Raw genomic sequence first — 19,408 nt, 5'->3', positions numbered from 1 at the left:
TAACGCTTAAATCGTATTTTTTTTATCAATTAAATAACTCCCTGTTCATTTTAAAGATACGTCATAGGGCATCAAAAGAAAACGTAGTAATTTGCGTAGTGTTACGTTGTTATCTTATTCCTGTGTTGTTGTGTAAGCAGGTCAACGAGGAGTGAAATTGACCTTTGTTTTTTTACATTAATGTTTGTTTATTATAACTTTGCATAATTTAGAAGATCAGTATGTTTGCTGGGTTCATATACGACTAGCTGTCAAATTAAAATAGTGATGCCAAATGTTTATGTGACACCCATCACTCACTTCTTTTAATTCACCTCTTAAATAACATTTTTATATGAAGTCAGCCTTTTCATCTTTCTGTTTTTTTTCCTTTTACTGTGACGTCTTTCCCCTGTACTTTACTGCTTTTATTTGTTCATTTTTCATCTATTTATTAACCTTTATTGTTTTTTTTATCTGATCTCAGTTCCTCCTCTTATCAGCCTTTATTGATTGCATTCCTTTATTTATCTCTATTTTTGCATTAATTTTCCCTCTGTCTTTTATTTTTTCTGTATTTTGTTTTATTCCTTTTGCTTGTAACGACTCATTTTTGTCTTTTTTGTATTTTCACATTTTCTGTCCTGCCGCCTTGTTTTAACTCACCTCAGACTAGGCTTCCTTGTGTCCGGCTTGACTGTTGAGTGTTTATTCTGTAATATTGTTTTCTGAGTCTGCTCGTTTCTCAAAGCACTTTGTAAACTCTGTTTTTAAAGGTTAATTGACAGTTTTATGACATTATCATTTTTGTTATTCCTCCAAATTTGATAATAAGCTAGTTTAATTCTATTTTTTCCCCTTTTCCTTTTTGTACCCAATAAAAATAATGTCATAAAATGCTGTAAATTCACTTTGCACTTTAATGTTACCATTTCATTACAGGGTAAGAAGCCCCTAGTAATTTTGGGGTCTGTTTTTTGGTATAAGCTACATTCAGTGTTGTATAAAATACCCAAACATCATACTTGAGTTAAGATATCGTGTTAAAATATTACTTAAAAGTAAAAGTTAATTTCAACCATACAAACAGCCTAGTTGAGTAAAAATCCTAAAGTATCTGATTATCAGTGTCTGTAATTAAGTACCATAAGTATTTTTTTTGGCAATAAATGTATTTAAGTGTCAAAAGTATAAGTAAAAGTAAATTATTGATACATTTACATGTATGTATGTGTATACTACGGGTTGAATGGCCGATTATCGGATCTGATATTCAGCATTTTTCTGATTATCAGAAACAGTTTCCATCTGATTGAAGTTTAAATAAACCATATTTAAGGATGCCCTGCTGTGGCTCTGATGCAGCATACAGTTATCAAATAAATGTAGTGAGAAAAAATACAACATTTGCCTCCAAAATGTAGAGGAGTGAAAGTATAAAGTAGCAGAAAATGGAAATACTGACATAAAGGTACAAGTAGGCTTACCTTAAAATTATAAGTACAGCACAATATTTCTCTCTCTGAAAAAGTTGCACAAAATGGAATATCAGCGAGCCTTTTAAATTACACTTAACATACAGTATATATTTTTTATAAGCAATATATAATAGCATACGTTATATTATCGATGTACCAAAGTATTTATAATACCTATGGCTAACTGACAATGTGATAACATCAGTAAGTAAGTTTAGTTTTATTTTCTTGCACCCAGTAAAAATAATGTAATGAAATGCTGTGAAATGACCCTCCAAAAATCCACTTGGCACTTCACTGGTGTCATTTGGTTACAGGATAAGAGGCCCCTTATAAATTTGTGGTTTCCCTGTTTTAAAATCATACTATTGAAAAAGTATCTTCATCTTTTTGTGTATTCTTTGAAGACTTAATATCTAAAGTAGCCTACATTTTACCATAGATCACAATGATACAATAATAATGTTAACTGGTGTTATAATGTCACAAATTAAATATTTAATGGTGGAGGCAGACGTGAAGTTATATAAGAAGTACACACAGACCAAGTCACTGCAAGGACACTTTAATTTATCAGAAGCAATAAATATTCACATCTCAATTCTCTATTCTTTCAGTACACATAATACATACACAAAGAAAAATTTGAAATCATTTGTTTTAAAATGATATCAATAAGTGCACTGACATATAAACTTTTTTTAGGCTTCGATGTTTATCACGGTAACTCATTCTCTCACCTTCAGTCTGAAATAATAAGAAAAGAAAAAGAAGTCAACATTCCGTTTTTGGCCAACATCTCCTGAACCTGTCGCTCTTTTTTATATGTACATACTTAGTGGCACTCACATGCACGCACCTGAATACAGACTGGGAGTAGTTCATCCCAAATATGATAAGAAGCCTATGTATAGTATAATATGTACATTCAGGTTTATACAGTACAATCTATTCAATAAGTGCAGATATATTCATGCAAGAAGAGTCAAAAAGGACACCATGAAAAGAAAAGGCTAGCCAACACATACTTAAAAAATCTTGACTCTCTCCAAACCTCCGTGAAATCCTTTTCTTGAGGATTCAGATCTTCTTGAACTTCATCATCTCTTTCAGTAGCTTGTTCCACAGACTTCTTTTTTTTTTTTTACTTTGTCCTCACCGATTCATTCTCTCCTAAATCAGACTATATGTAGTTTTTCCCTTGGTGATCAATGGCACTGAAGGTAAACCACCTCAGTGCTCAATTACAACCTCAAAAAATAGCAGTAGCAAAAGGGGCAACACTTACACGAAGCCCACAGAAATAAAAGGGGAAATACAGTTTGTACCTGGAGGCTATTTTACATTCTTGACTCTTGTTTTTTGTTTTTAAACAAGAAGCCCTCAGCAGGATGCCATGGCATCAGAAAATGTGATAAGAGATTTCTCAAAGTGGCAGAAGAGGGAGGATTAGAAGAAGGCCATTTCTGACTTAAGACATCACGTGTGCAAAACCACAAAAACTCATGTAAAAGCGTGCTTCTTCAAAACATAGAATAACACACGATGACTAAATCTGATGACTGCGATGAAGAAGTGAGCATAGGTGCCGTGTGTAATCATGATCGAATGGCGTACGCCTTTTTTTTTTCCAACACTGGGAGCCTCACAAATGTTTAAAATTAAAAATTAAAAATGAACTCAAATCCATTCAGGAAGTTCAAGTTTTGTCAGTCACCCCGTCGGAGAAATTGTGCACCCGTTTGCTCACATCAAACAAAAACAGAAAAAGGAGGAAAATATTGTTGGAGTTGAAATCAATTTGAACAAAACTAAATCCCATTCATTATTTTCAACAATCAATAATACTAATTATTAAAAAGATGAACTCAGTGGAAACCATGGTACAATGGAAATAAATCACACTTCACATATCAGAACACCCTCTAGTGGCTATGGCAGAACTGAGGGAATTTATATGTGCATATACTCTCTATAACCATGTACAAACATCTGCTGATATAATTAATCACTGATCAAAACAATTATTGGACAATATTCATCATACTCATAGCAGGTATATTATAATATCGATAAAACAGCAAGAAGCTTCAGAAACATTCAAAATATATTATTGATTGTATCATTGATTCCCATACCCCACAAGGAATGCATTATAAAGCCAGGTGACTCCTGTTGACATGTAAAAGACCATTAAGCAAAAAGACTGTCAGGAAACCGTGCACTGGTTTTTAGAAGTTTTAAGACAAAGCGAACATATCTGAGGTCTTCTTTAGAAAAAAAGATGCCTGCCAGCGAAGCGGAACCTGCAGGAATGGACAGGGGGACATCATGAAGCGAAGTAAATTATTGCAAAGTCAAGGGACATTTTTTTGCAACTCTCTGCTGTTTTTAATGCCAAACTCCGTTGGAATGCATTCGGTGGTTTAGTCTTTATTTACATCCCCGTGTAAGCAGCTGGATATATATGGTCTTCGTTTTTCCAGTGTCACATTATCACATCTTGGTACTGTACATGTAAATAGTCTCAAACAGACTCGACTAGACTTCAAACAATTAAAACTGAGGCAATATACCTAGATATAGATTTAGTTTCATCTTAAATTATATGGCTATAGACTTTTCTGATATAGTGTGTGCAAATGTGTGGCGTGTTTGTGCATGTGTGTGTGTATCTGTGTGCAGGTTTCAAAGATGTGCGCACATGCTATCGAGCTCCCGCTGTGCTGCTTATCTCCACCTACATGTGCGGGAATCGGAGGTGAAAGTAACAGAGACGAAGCAAACTGCGTTTCCTCTTGTCACTAGCGCTGCTGCTGTTACTTTCTGTCCTGGCAGACTTGGTCCTAGCCCTAGTTCTGCCAACCTCCTCCACTCTATAATCTGACCTCTGACCCCTGGGGCCCCACATCCTGCTCACACCACGGTACTTATCCGGTTGATAGGCTTGGATTTGGAGCTGCCCCCTGTACCTGTCGCACCAGCCCCCGTCACCTGCGGCCCCTGCTGAGGCTGCCCGGGGTGCTGGGGGGGGTGAGGGGAGAGAGGTGTAAGAGGGGTAAGGGGGGACGAAGGGGGGGGTAAAGGGGAGTGTGGTGGGGGAGGGGGGATGGAAGAGAGAGGAGGGTACTGGGGCAGATACGGGGCGGCGGTGGCTGCGTGATGTGCATTGATGGACGCGGAGGGTAGATTGTGGGGCAGAGTGCCGAATATAAAGTGTGCTTGGTGGGTAGAGTGGCTGGCTGGATGTGGCGTGTGCACGTGTCCGGGGTGGGTTTGGGAGTGTGCGTGGGGGTGCGGGTGGGAGTGTGACAGGGTTAGTGGTAGTTTGGTACCAGGGACGCCGCCCCCTCTGATAGAGTGTGTAGGCTGCACGTGGTAGAGGGCGAACTGTGGGGTCTGGGAGTGTTGGGAGAGAGGAGAAAGGGGGGGGGGACATCCCACCACCATGTTGGCGTAGCGACCCGGAAGCCCATGCTGGGAGAGCTGGGAGAGATGGGCCAGCTGCGGGTGCGGGGCGTGTGGGGGGCCAAGCGGTGGCCGACAGGGTAGTGGGCCTCTCTGTATAGTATGAGGTGGCATACCTTGCAAAGGAGGAGGGACAGTTTGGACGTGGTAGCGATGGTGATGGTAGTAAGGTGGCGGGGGCTGCACGGGGCCCGCGTGACAGTACTGTGCGTGCAGTGCCTGGATCTTGGAAGGCCCCCCGTCCATCTGGCACAGCGATGAAGGGGAGTGAGGAGGGGGCCCTCCCGTAGTCGGTGGGGGGACAGGCGCGGGGAAGGGTGGCCCCGGTGGAATAAGGGGCCCTGGTGGTTTGGCGCGTTTGCTGCCGAATAGGGATCCCAGGAAGGAGCCGCTGTTGTTGCTGCTGCTCCCCCCAGGTCCGCTCCCCGCTCCTGCTCTCTCTACACTGCTGGAGACTCCCCCAACTCCTGTCCCAGCAGTGGTATGTTGCTGCCCCGGCCCACCCCCCACCCCCGTTCCGGGGCTCAGGATGGGGCGGTGAGGCCGGAAGTCTTCAGTTCCGTAGCAGCCAGGCACCACACCTGGCACTGTGTAGCGCTGGTGAGGCTGTGGGCTGCTAATGATGGAGCCCTGGGAGGATAAAGCATCATCATGGTTTAGAGAAGTCACTGGGGGATTGCATTACAGTAGTGTTGTAAACCAGTCTCAAGACCACTTTTTGAAGGTCGCAGTCTCTTCTAGGAATCGACTGCATTTTTACTCAGTCTTGTCTCAGACAAATTGGACTCAGTCAAGACCACGACTGCAGGGATATCACGGTACATACTGTAACAAATTAAGGTTTCTATGAGAAGACAAGAGTCACCTAGAAAGCCTGATGCTTGCACAAAAAATTGTACGGGTAGTGGATGGTAGAACATAGAAAAAGAGTGTTGAATAAAGAGAGTTAAGATGATTTCAGCTCCTTCTTGCTTATATTTTTTTGCTCATAGAAAACAAAGTAAATTCCCACACATTAAGTTCACCAATGTGTTACTTCATCAACACGTTTCTCATGGTACACTTATACATACACACATACTGTATATAAAAGGTGAATGTAGAGGAATTTTCAAATCTTGGCCTTGACTGAGTCTCGGTTTTTAGGTGGTCTTGAATACAACACTGCTTTACAGCTCCTGCTCCCACTTACATCATCACACACACGACATATTTGTATCTGGAGGTGGAGGACGTGCTTTGGCAAGTATGAACACAGACAGCCGTGCAAAAGGTGTCAGTGCAGGACAAGGCACATACTGTATTGACACATGCATGTACACGCGCACACCATTTATATGCACACTGTACACACACTGAGCGTGCTCGGTAGGACCAATGAGGCGAAAGGCAGGTCTGTTAAAGGTTATGGGTCACATCTAGTCTTTAAGACTTACTTCCATCGTACTGTCCAGAGAACCAACACTGTTCCTGCGACCACGTTTCCCTGCACCCCACCAGGAAGAGTGACGTTAGTAAAGAGCGGAAGATTGTAATGAAGATTGAAGCTTGTTTGCATGTTTTTTTTAAAAAAAAGATACAAACTGAATGAGCTGTGCTTGAATGCCAGTGAGAAAAAAGAAACAGGATAAAGTAGCAGCTGAAAATAAAATCATTGTAGAACCCGTGCTACCCAATTCAACCCAACTGACAGGCAGGAAATGGAGTTGACCCCGTTTGTGAGGCACTGTTGTCTCACCTGCATCCGACAGGTCCCTGAGAGATGAGCTGAGCGCTGTGCGTTTGAGACCCTCACCCACTGAGCAGTTGTCATCAAAACTTGTCCTTCCCAGGGTACCATTCACAACATCGCTCTTCACACCTACACCTCCTCCTACCACGCCACCGGTGAGCAAGCTGGGTCGCATCACACCTTTCTGTTTCTCCAACTCAGCTGAAAATAAACAAACATTTAAATAAGAGGCCAACACGGCGAGGAGAAGAATACCAGTACCACATGCACCGCTTTTCCTGAAGTGCAACCTGTACAGACGATCATACCCGCTGAAGTTCACAGTAATCACCAGTAGATGGGGTACTTACATTCGACTCTATATTTCTCCATCTCTTGCACTTCAGCAACACTCTCCCTGAGGTCGCTAACAAAGCGGGTGCGGTCTTGTTGACTGGGTGCCATAAAGACAATAAGAACCTTCCTCTCTCCTCCCAGGACTGCTGAGGTCAGGCGGATACCGTGAGGGTAGTCTGAGAGGTGCAAATAGAGAGAAATAAAATAATTAATAATCATAGAGGGTAATAATTAAGAGTAGCTGATATGTGCAAAAGGAAAATATGGTTTCTTACATGAGTTTTGGAACATGTGCACTTGCATCTCAACCAAAGGGAAAGATTGTCTGAAACTGTAAGTCACTGAGGTTTTCTTTTTCTGGAAGATTTTGGTCACCTGATGCACAGCATAGATGAGACATATTTATAAGATGGCCTCTCAAGTGAAACAGTTTTTTTAATCTGTTGTGTCTTAAAAAAGTGTTTAACGGGAGTCTTACCACCAGAAGGTCGTTAAAAAGGAAGACCTCTCGTTGGTGAACTCCTGTCCTCTGAGGTCTGTTGGGGTCAGGAACCTCGTAGAGCTGGCAACAACACACCAACCTACGATGTGGAAGGGACAGCACCTACAGAGACACATACAGTACTAAAACTATTAAAAACTAGTAGTGACAACGTATTACAAGCCCTGTATGTTGCCTTATTTGATTACGAAACTAACCGGCTTCTTGCCGACGATGACTCTCTCCACCGCCTGTACTTGGGACACATGGTCATCGTTTGTCCGTAGCTCCCATTTCTGTATCCGCTGGTAGATCCCAACCAGCAGGTCCCTGGGTATATCCTGACCATTGTCTACGCCTTGGGTGGAGACAGAGAAAGGGAAAGTTTTAGGAAATGTTTATCAAAAACGTCACTGTACAAAACAATTATTATACAATGTGCCTGGTGCTGAACTTCCTGTGATATGTGCAGTTTTCACACCCAAGAGGGAGCAGGACGTGTTTGAAAACTAAACACGACTCAAAGGTCAAGTGTGTAGGATTTAGGAGGAACTATCGGCTGAAATGGAATTTAGTTTTAATAGTTATGTTTTATTTATCAGTGTATAATCACCTCAGAGTCTGTCATGTCCCACCGCCATGTTTCTACAGCCCAGAACGGACAAACTAATTTTTTAGCAGCCACCGTAGGAGAGGGCGAGGCGAGGGGTATTTAGTCAGTTGCAACCTCATCCCTAGATGCTACTAAATCCTACACACTCGCCCTTTAATGTCCAACTGAAGTCACATTTAGTCATCCCTGTTAGAGGTCAAAAATACATCAACAGTTTTTAAAAAATGTATCGTTAAAGGTTAAGTTCACCCAAAAATGAAAATTCAGTCTTTATCTGAAGTTTCGTAGTCAGCTGAAGCAGATGAGGACTTGGTTTAAAATATTAAAAAACAACAGAAAGAAAACATGAAATGGCTTCATACAGCTCTTTTGTCGTAATCCAAGAAACCCCAAGAGTCCAAACTGACTTGAAAAGACACTATTTACACACACGGTCGAGCTTGACTTCAGCTTAGCTACTACAATGAAGAATTTGGCTTTAAAAAGGGTGAAAATAACGTCTATTCAAATCATACTTGGGATCTCTGAAGACTTGGATTACGCCGGATGAGCTGTATGGAATCATTTAATCTTTTTTTCATGCCAGAACAGGCATGAAGATGAAGAGATAATGACTGAATTTCCTTCAAGGCCTTATCCTCCAATAGTTTCTTCTTATTGAGACAAAGATATATAGATAAATATCAGAAATGCTCCTTTTCATCTCTGGACGAGCACGTTTGATTGTGTCACTGACCTTCTGATCTCACTGTTACACCGAAGAGAACAAGCGACAGTTAACAAACCTGGGCTGTAGCCTACATGTCACTGGCAGATGGCATGTTGTTAGTGCTGTTAAAGTGTATGGACTACACCACTGTCAGTACACATTAAAGTGACATTTACATGCTATATAACATGCTATTCAATGTCCTGCAGCTGAGAAATTAGCTACCTAGCATGTAAATTGATGTTATCGGTGCACTTTTTGGCTGCGAGTGTTTGTTTGGTCTGCGGGACAGGAAGTGTGTTCATGTTTGTAAATTAGATAATGAGGAGGCTTTTCACAGAGAAGCTATTGTTGGTTGTTGTTCAGTCTGTGTCTCTTGTTTTGTGAGGCAGACTGCTGTCTGGCTCAGTGTGAACGTCTGCTCTGTGACAGAACACTGACGTGACTGCTTTATGCATGATTTGATCGAAAAATAAGGTCTCCATCTTGTAACGGTATGCCGCCAAATGAATGCAAAGATCACCATTATGAAACCAAAACCAAAAAAATAAAAATTTCTCCCTTTTGGTTTCAGAGTTTTTCTCAAATAACATGGAGCAAGTGATTTACACTGTTATATGTATTCTGGTAAAAGTAAAAATCTTATTTAATTTTAGTTGGACTGATAACTTTTACTCAAACAATATAGATGCTTGTCTTTTTGCTAGATAAGATGTTAGAGAGACATCAATAATACAGCCTAATATGTGTTTCATAAAGTCATGTATGCCATTAGGTGTAGGTGTCTTTTCTGTCAGGCGGCACCTCTCAAATTCTTGATGAAATCCTCGAGTTTCATCTTCCTCTCAGCTTTGACGTTCGGACTGTACATATCCGTGTTGAGGAGGATGATGGCGAAGGCCAAGATGAAGATGGTGTCCGGGTTCTGGAACTGCCGAACCAGGGTCGGATTACACACGCAGTATCTCTGACTGCACAAGAGACAAAAAGTTCAAGCATTTAAGTTTCGATTTTCCAGCCGCAGCTGTTAATATTCAGCATATCCTTAGTTATCTTTCAGCTCGGGCATCGTAAAGCCGCTATATCCAACGCATACGAACCTGAAAGCCTCGATCAGCCTCTCCACTTTCTGGGCTTCTCCCTGAACTTTAATCTGAGCCTGGAACTTCCTGAGAGCGTCGTCCAGATCCATACCTGAGAAGTCCATCTCATCCACCACACAGCTGAAACACACACAAGCAGTCAGGTCAGGTTTCACTCAAGCTTTTATCCACTTAGAATTAGCATGAAATATGTGAGGACTTTTTTTTCCTGATCTATTAGAGTTGTCCTTCTCAAGAAAAGCTGCTGCTTCTGTGTTTTCTTTTCCCACACTTACTCTAAAACATCCTTGTTGAACTGTTTCTGTCGGTTTCCCAGGAATTCACCAATCATCTGCCTGCTGAGACCTTTCCTCTCCAGGATGAAGCGAGCAATCCCTACTGGAGTGTCTGACACAAAACCTCTCTCGATCAGGTACTGGATCCCTTTCTCTGGCTTCCTGTAGTCAATGAGAAAAAGATGTTCTCACTACAAGTTTAACCATATTTCTTGCATGACTCCCTGACTCTCAAAGGCACCTCTTTTTATCAGCACTACACGCGTCTTACTTGTTGAAGAGGTTGAGGCCTATGCGGTACTGGCGTCTCTGCACCACATCGCTGTTGAAGGGTGGGGAGTCCCAGCTGTGGCGGCTCTCTCTCTGGTAGGTCTGCTTTCCCAGAGGTGGCAGAGGCTCCCGAAGGCTGTCCTGAGACGAGGAGCCGGAGCTGCAGTTGACCGTCTCGTTGGAGTTGGTGGTGGAGTTGAGCGAGTCGTTGTCTCCGTCCGAGCAGCACGGCTGCTCCAGGCCACCGGGGGGCAGAGCTGTAGAGGAGGAGGAGGACAGAGGGGTGGTGGGGGGCTGCTGGGGGGAGGAGGAGGATGAGGGTGTGTCAGGGTACTGATGGTGGTGGATAGGGTGGTGGTGGTGGTGGTGATGTGCGGCCACCTGGTGAGGGATGTGCGTGGGTATGGGTCTGCCAGGCGCCCGGGTCTGACCCTGAGCCGCTGCTGTGGAGGAGGTGCGGGCGCCTGTGTTGGGGGAGTGTTTGAGGGTTCCCTGAGGGGATCCAGCCCCTCCACCCGACTCCTGCTCATAGACCAGCTGTCTGCTGAGAGAGCCTCGATCCGAACGGTCACTCATGTCCACTGAACTGTCACTGGGCGGCTCAATAGTGAGGAGGGGCAGATGTGCGCCCCTTAGACGATAGTCCCTGCACTCAGTACACGGCGTGCTGCGGCGACTGTTACTGCTGCCCCCTCCCTCAGTATCCCTGCTGTCCTCACGCCCTCCGACACCACCACCGGGGCCCCAGTACTCTGTATCTGTGCTGCTGGGTGCCCGATCCAGGGACAGCGGAGATGACGGCATGCCATCATCCATGTAAAGGGTGACGTCACTGTATGATGTGGCGGTGCTGTCACCATGCATACTGAGTCCTCCTCCAGCACCCCTGGCTCGTTCTCCCAAACCTCTCTGGGAGGAGGGGTTGCTGCTGCTGCTCCACACACACTCCCCGAAGTCTTCACTAATCCCTCCACCCTCCCTGCTGCCCTCCTGGGAGTCATCGCGACCCGCGCGGCAGGTGAGGGCATCGTCTATGGAGTCAGCTAAGGACTTGACCTAGAAGGGACACAGAGCGGGGCAGCATCAGCATCGCTCATTTCAGAAAGTCAAACTTTTTGTTATAGTACACTTGTGGTTGGTGGTGCCTCAAGATTAAAAATGTCTTTTAGTTGGCTTTGTCCAGTTGTTTAATGAGTTCAATAAAAGAGAGGAAGGCCAAAAGAAAAAAAAGCCATAAATGATCCAGGCACTTAAGGTGGTTTAAAAAATGTATAAGGACTTTATTTAAACAGGATAGATACATTAAAAATACACCAACGCGTGTCGGCTTGCACCTTCTGCAGGATGTAGAAGAAGAAGGACACACAAGCCAACAGGCTCTGGTGTATTTTTAACATCTCCAGCCTGTGGAAATAAAGGCCTTTTACATTTTTCAAACTACCTTGAGTGCCTTGACCTGGTTCATTTATGCCATTTTTGCTTTTTGTTATGAGTCTTCCTTCCTGTAGTATTCCCTTCCGTGAACACTGTTTCTTTCTCTGTTTCTTTCTGTCAGCGAAAAGACCTTTGAGACTCTCATGCCATAAAAAGTTATATAAATAATGTACCATTTAGAACTTAATTACTTTCAAGCCCGTGCTTCGTAAACCCATAATACTGCTACCTGTTTGGAGAAGGAGTCCTCTAAATGGGTGTAGGGTCCTGGGCGGTCTGGGTCGGGGGAATGAGGAGGCCCTATAGCCACACTGTGGGTAAAGTTGGTCTGTGTCTGGGCCTGCTGCTGTGGCTGTCGCTCATCAAAAGAATACTGCAGTCTCATGTTGGACAGGATGATGCGGCGTGTCATGCGGCTCTCTGAGGCTGAGCTTCTGAGCCGCTCGAAGTTCTTGTTCATGCGATACTGTCTGAAGGCCGTCTGAATGGTCCGAGCTGCTCTGCGACTTACGAAGGAGCCACCGTACTTTCTCTCCAGCATCTCCACCTGGCAAAAGGTGAGGGGGGAGAAAAAGATATTACATAATCACGTCTGGTGAGCCAGACTGAAAGGAATCCATTATGTTTGCTAATGCACCAAAGAAGACAAACATTTGCAACACAAACAGTATTAATACCTTCTTATCCTGCAGATCTGTTGAGAGTTCATAGCTGTCTGAAAGGGCCTTGCATCGCTTGTTCTCCTCTTCCTCTTGCTTGCGGAGGGCCAGGCTCGCAGGTTGGTGGCGTGTTCGCAGTGCCCAGGCCAAGCTCGCAGAACTGGAGACAGCCACGCACGAAGGGTCCCTGGATCCAGAGGGTCCGCCGCCAACGCCGCCGCTGCTGCTGTCAGTGTAGCGTTCGGAGCCGCGCAGGTAAGGCGTCTGGCCGAATGAGCTGTCTTTGTGGGTGCCTGTCTCCGGACACTGGGAGTCCCCTTCCACACTAGAGAAAGAGAAAATGAGCAGAAGCTTTTAGAATGAGTCATAAGTGGCTTGACACAATACAACACCATAGCACCAGTGTGTTAGGTGCAAACTAGACACTGAATGACTGATTGAGAAAGTTCAGTCACCAAATTATGTAGAAGAGCTTATATTTGAGGACTTACATGTAAAGTTTAGAGCGGCGAGAAGGTAACCACCTCTTGGTGGAACTCATGTTGAACTTTTATTGCTTCAAAGAGGTGCTGTAACCCAACATCTGACCACAATCCTTGTCTACATTGCAGGTTGATGATCAAACAGACATAAAGATCTCTGCTTTATATCTCCTTCCTTTACTGCGTCCAGAGGATGAGTTAATATCTTACTACTTCAAGCCAGCCCTACAAGTGTTTATGTCTTTCTCTGCTTCTCACTTCCCCGTTGCCTCTTTCAGTCTCTTGTCTTTCCCTCACTGTATCCGTGTCTGACATACACAGAAGTGACAGCACATTTTCACGAGTCATCAGCACACTCCTCCACCGGCGCATACCAGCAGCACCATACTGACAGGAAAGACCAGGTTGTTATGTCAGCGGCAGGTGTAAAACAGGCACTTCAGCACGCTATGAAACATCGTCAGACAAAACCACAACCGAATAGCATCTCCTCCCATATCACTCACTCAGCCTGTGAGACAGAAGCAGCTCTCAAATAAAGTTTAGCTGGATTCAAATGGATTGATTCCTACTTGCAGTGAGGATAGCAAAAACAGCAAAACTTATCAGCATTCAAGTAAGTCCAGAAATCCTCCAGTGTCCTCCTGTTAGGCACTTTTTCCCCCAGACAAAAGCCACCACAAGTCAATTAGTCAGTCTGTGTTTAAGAGAACAAACTGCGGTCACATGCTCATGCCTTCATTTCCTCCTCGACTTAGCCGCACCTCCTCCTGTCAGCTGTTGCCAGTCCCATAACAAGGCACAGAGTACAGAGATCCAGGGTCAGAGATGTGTGGGAGAATTACATTCAGCACATGAAATAGGCAAATCTTGGTGGTCGAGAATGGCCTGTTTGGTTTCTGAATTTTGCATAATTTAGGCTCTGCATCAGACACTGCTGCAGCTGCCAAGACAGGACTGAAATAATGCCTTGTTGTCAGCCCATGTCCTCCTCCCGACCTCCTTGAACTGCCACTGCTCCACCGGATTGCAGAAACTTCCTGTGTTAGTGTTTGGTTGACGAGAAGGAAAAGGCTTCTCAGGGAACAAGGAAATAACTTGTAGGTATTTTAATTAGCTTGATTTTGTAAGTGATTCTCAAATACAAACTCAGAGTCTTTAGAGCGCACAGAGGGGAAGACGTTATACAATGCAGAGTGTTACAGCAGGACATCCTGTGCCTTCAAGCAACTCATGACCCGGCGAAATTACTGTTGACTCTAACAACACTGAGGAGAACTCCATTATGTTGCATAACACAAGAGCCCGGCGATACAAAGACACAATCCTGACACCTGCAGGGAAGCAGAAATTAACACAGCTAAGATGAGTTGTAAATAATTAATGGTGGAGTAGATTGTTTTTTTTTTCTGGTGTTATTGGGCAAAAAAATCCATCATAACCTGCGTGGTCTGTGAGGAAACAAGATTTCTGGGTAGTTTAGTTGATAGAGCGTGTACAGAGGCTGTGTCCTCGCTGAGGCGGCCCAGGGTTTGAATCTCACCTGTGGCCCTTTGCTGCACGTCATCCCCCTTCTTTCCCTCATCCCATTTCTTGTCACTCATCAGATGCTCTATTGAAAAAAGCCAGGAAAAGGCCAAAAAAAAAAGAAAGTCGCTATGCCAGCATTGGCATTAACTGCCTACACTGCAGAGCAACCCAAAAAATGGAAGAAGGACTTATTAAAAAGAACAGCCCAGTCGCCAGAAAAAAATGGCAGTTAAAGTTTTTGCAAACAGTGATATGCTCTCACCATAATCACATTTCTACAATACCTTTATAATACTTTCACATAACAAGTTTTTGACCTGGCTTTCATATCAGGAGGTGGAGAGGATGGTGATTGAGTTACAAGCTAGACCACAGTTCGAGACTGCGTTTTAACATTTGAAATTTTGAAACCACTGGATATTTTTGACAAGGGACCACAGCGTTTCAGCATTGGTAAGCGTGACACAGCTGGATGTTCTTTAAGCTGACCTCTGGACCATTTCGAGCGATGTTTGTGGCAACCAAAACAGGTATTTTAAGTCAAAACATGATCTTTTCCGAACCCCCTTTGTGCTTAGCCTAACCAGAGAATAAGCACAGCGTTGTCACAACATAAAATTGAATAGTTGAACCTAAAGAAATGTAATGTTGCAACGTAAAGAAACGTTTTCAACATACAGTATGTGTTTTATTCGAACGATTGGGTTGAAAATAGAGTCTTAAAAAGAGTCTGACAATAAACGCAATAACACGTGTCGGTTTCACAGGATGGAGACAACTTTGTGGTTAGCCTCAAGTTTGCTGTTCTTCTGGACAGGTAAGCTGCTAACTTACTTTTCCTGTTATATTTCAGTGTGTAGTTGCGTGGTTAGGTTTCTCAGGTAGATTGACCAAAAAGGAGGTAATGTGTGTCTCTGTTGAATGTTAGTAATAATTAAGCCTTCTGCAAACTGTAGCCAAAGACTCATGACTGCAGCTATTTCAAGTTCATGTTAATGTAGCCGGCTAAAGCCTCGAATCACATTATGTCATCTCAAAGGTCTTTCCAGGCCCACAGGTTTACAAAGAAAACAGGACAGTAATTCTCATAGATTTGCTGCTTCAGAAAGATACAAAGATATCTGGAACACAATCATGATCAAGAGGATTGAAATGAATAACTTGTACTTGTTTTTTTTTGCCAGAAAACCGCCTACTCCAACTTTAACAGCAACTCCACATAATTATATTCAAACTATTTCCAGGAAATTCATCACAACAGTAACAGAATGTGTGTTTTTTTCTTCTATGTTGAGAGAGCCAATTACGAGCAACAAGTTGTTGCGCACAACTCCATTCCCCCCTTTTGAAAATGTTTATTTTTCTGTGTGCGGCATAATTTATCATTCCTCCTCCTCTGCTCCTTAAATAGAGAAACTGAGAAGAGGGAGGGGGTTGCCTGGTGACGGTTGCTGTGGGACCTTTGTGGGCGATGAGGCAGTTGTTAGGATGAGAAGCGTAGTTGCCATGACAATGTATTGACTGTTATTACCACTGAGGTGGGTGTTGGAGATGCTCCACAGGTTGTGAATGACATTCTACATAATACTTCTTGTTATCAAAACAGACAGAATGTGTGTGCAGAGTGAGCCAGGCAAATACAGGATTGTCTGTAAGTTTACTTTATGAAAAATGAGCGAATAAGAAGAAATTCTGCCTTCCTCCGAGCTGTTTAAAACGGCTCCTATTAAGGAGTGGAAACTAGCCACATGAGTGCCTCTGCACGGTGCCAACAGGTAGACACAAGCAGGGACTCAGCTCCACTGTAACTTCCTGCTACGCACATCAGCAGGAGCAGATGGTATTTTCATTCAACTGAGTCATGGAAACCTAAAATAATTTCAACACGACTTTAAGAGAGCTGTCAGCCAGGTTTTCATAAATCCGCCTCTGAATATTCATAACTGTTTCTTGGATTGATCTGACCCCTAAATCCTTCTGAAACCTCAGCTGTCATCCGTTTCTGCTCACATCTCATAAAGAAGGAAAATAATATCAAGACAAGAGCGATAGTTTTGTGCGTCCTCAGTGATTTCTCCATGGTCTTTATGCTGCAAGACCTGTGCAAGTATCACAGATCTGATTGTTTTCCTCTGAGTGTTAGGAGGAAGTTTTCATGCGGCAGTATATACCTACCAAGAGTCTCCACGTATAGTGAAATATTTGATAAAGAAATAGAGGATTTCTGTTTCACCATCGATTTGACTTTCCTATGCAATGCTCCGCAACCCACCTACATGTGTCCGCATTAAACAAAACTTCTCATTTGGTTTTGCCCGCAGCTAGAGCCAGGCAGCAATATGCGGTGAGAGACAAGGTGAGGATGATACGCGAGTAAAAAAAAGTTTGTTGTATAAAACATGAGTGTGGCCATATCGCAGCTGGCATCTGCACCTCATTACTTATGTAAGAAACCCTGTATTCCTGTTACAGTGCCAGAGAGAGAGGTGCTCTCCAGAGACTCGCTCATAAAGACCAGCCCCAGAGTTTCACTACCTCCAACCATTTAATTGGAGCTGAAACAGATGGTTGGAATCTAATAAACAGGGGAGTGATGAGCTGATGGTGGTGAAAGCGTAAAAGATGTGGGAAGAAACTGACAAGAGCTCCAATGAGGGGAAAGTGAACGAGTGTGCGCCGGCTAAAGCTCAATGTCAACTCCATGCAGTCCCCTGCTGATCATATAATATTGATGTGCTGACAGTGTGCATGTGCGTATGAAAGAGCAGCGGTGGGTCCGACTCTGCCAATCGAACCCTCAGCAGGACATGGAGGCTCGGGGATTAACCTCTCTGCTGCCTGCCAAGGAGATGCCAATAATTGCATCGACCTGTCTGTTGACTCACTTCCACCCGAGCATTGACTCGGTGTAGTTATCTCATATCCTTTCTAATCTCTTCGTGATCAATTTTTGCCATTTGTTCCAAAGATTATCAGCTAATATAAGGAGCCCCAGCGACCCAAATTTGGACTTTGAGTGATAAAAAGGAGCAGAAAGGGCTACAGCAAGATGCCAGCTCGTTACCCCAGCCAAGGAGGTTAAGTTTTCACCTGTGTCTGTTTGTTGGTTGGTTTGTTACCAGGATTACACAAAATATACTGAGCGGATTCCCACGAAACTTGGATGGAGGATGAGTTTTGGCCTGGAATCGACCCCTTTAACTTTTAGTAAGGATCCAAATAAAGGGACAGATCGAGAAATTTTTCCTCACTTACTTTAACAATGAAAGATAAAGTGTTTTTTGCAGCCCAGTCGCCCAGATATAATGTTATCAGTTTCTGCAAACCACAGATACGTCCAAGGTCGACATTTGTACCAAACCTGGCATGGGATAGTGTTGGTGTTATTACAAGCCACGAGGCTGCCAAGTGGGCGACCGCAGTTCGAGTCTGTGGGCAGATTTTCCAGCCCTTTTTGTGGCGACCAAAGGCAGCTGTTTTGCAAGGGAAGGCGGACCATCTCCAACCGTTTTTGTGGTGACCAAATAACCACAATGTTTTACCAACCATAACCAAGTGGTTTTTGCGCCGAAACCTAAGCAGACCATAAGCACAGCGTTGTGATGAGAGAGAAAAAGAAAACCGAACCAAAACAAACTGAAAGTTGTGACACAAGGAAACCATAAAGCATTGATCTTGATGAAAATAATCAGCCTGACATCTGTGAGTGAGTACAGTTTGGTAAAAAAAAAAAATAAAGGCTTGATTGAATTAAATGGGGCTGTTGGGCCTTGGCGGAGGTATGTGTGCAACTGAATGTCATCCTAGTTACTTTGATGATATGATTGAAAAACACAGTGTTTTTCATTTTTCTATTTTTCCATCATGACAAATAAATCAACAAGCTGTATTCTCTCTGTCACATGTTCTCCCATTCTTCCAAGCGGAGAAACTGAAAAGAAACAATCACATCATTCATGGGTCACATCGGAGCATTCCTCCACCGCCAACACTCTTCTGCCACTTCACCGTCTCAAGCTGTGAGGTTCCCATCTCACACACACACACGCACACGCGCGCGCACACACACACACACGCACTTCAATTTCTGTGACCCAGACCCTCCAGTTCAGAGCTCAAACAAGCTCTATGTTTATTTAATGAGTCCAGGTGGTGACAGAGAGGTGCAACTGTATTGTTTGCATTGCTGCAGAGTGATGTAGCTGATATCTGGCAGTGTTTTGTAAGCGTGGAAATTATCAGAAGATCTCTGGCACTGAGGCGAAGAAGAATGAAGAAACAAGTCTTGTATAAACAGGCAGGCGGACGAAATATATAAACCTTCATTACAGAACGATCGTCTGACTTTCGAGAGGCTACCCAGTGACAAACCTGTGATGGTTTTGGCTCGTGCACACATTTCAAAGTGCTGTCTGCAGACCTCCATTCTTGGTTGATGAATCTGCCTCGAGGCCATTCAAACCAACATGACAAAACATTGTAGGAGTGTTTGTTATTGTAACTAATTTACTTGGAAGTTGACATTGAGTTGAAGCAAGTATGGTTATTGTTCTGCAGCTGTATGCTGCGTATGCATTTTCTCAAGAGTGACACCATTGACAGGCAGGTTATTAAGACTTTGATTGGTATGTGATATGTCACCTGGACGGCATGTACACACAGGTGTCTGCCAGTAGCCCATTTATCAGCCCATCCATTGTCAGCGCTTCATTTTAAAACATACCTAAAAAAGCACTTAAAAGACACCATTTATCTGGTATTTCAACCACTTTCCCTGTGTTTTTCTGTCTGTCTGTCTGTAATGATTAATTTTCTTTTTACCAACACACACACACACACACACTTGTGATCCACAATAC

At 43.5% G+C, this 19,408-nt stretch overlaps 1 protein-coding gene across 1 annotated transcript; it reads right to left on the bottom strand.

The window, feature by feature from the left end:
* Positions 1 to 2,006: 2,006 nt before the first annotated feature.
* iqsec2b (IQ motif and Sec7 domain ArfGEF 2b) lies at positions 2,007 to 13,582 on the bottom strand. The gene is made up of 14 exons (XM_073471149.1): positions 13,029 to 13,582; positions 12,556 to 12,862; positions 12,108 to 12,425; positions 10,446 to 11,500; positions 10,175 to 10,336; positions 9,897 to 10,019; positions 9,601 to 9,767; positions 7,693 to 7,832; positions 7,472 to 7,597; positions 7,269 to 7,368; positions 7,008 to 7,169; positions 6,664 to 6,858; positions 6,362 to 6,411; positions 2,007 to 5,555 (listed from the first exon to the last, which is right to left on the bottom strand). Exons 1-14 carry the CDS (start codon positions 13,076 to 13,078, stop codon positions 4,374 to 4,376), a joined length of 4,137 nt encoding a protein of 1,378 aa, XP_073327250.1. The 5' UTR covers positions 13,079 to 13,582; the 3' UTR covers positions 2,007 to 4,373.
* Positions 13,583 to 19,408: the final 5,826 nt, after the last annotated feature.

Source organism: Pagrus major, chromosome 7 (assembly GCF_040436345.1).
Source record: "Pagrus major chromosome 7, Pma_NU_1.0".
NCBI classification, from domain to species: domain Eukaryota; kingdom Metazoa; phylum Chordata; class Actinopteri; order Spariformes; family Sparidae; genus Pagrus; species Pagrus major.
The sequence above is the reverse complement of the archived record's forward strand: the minus strand, read 5'-3'. Positions and strand labels throughout refer to the sequence as shown.

Coding starts and splice junctions, on each gene's coding strand:
- iqsec2b (XM_073471149.1), bottom strand. CDS start 13,078: ATGAGTTCCACCAAGAGGTGGTTACCTTCTCGCCGCTCTAAACTTTAC. Junction 12,426..12,555: donor CAGATCTGCAGGATAAGAAG/GTATTAATACTG, acceptor ACCTTTTGCCAG/GTGGAGATGCTGGAGAGAAA. Junction 6,412..6,663: donor CAGGGACCTGTCGGATGCAG/GTGAGACAACAG, acceptor GGTGGGGTGCAG/GGAAACGTGGTCGCAGGAAC.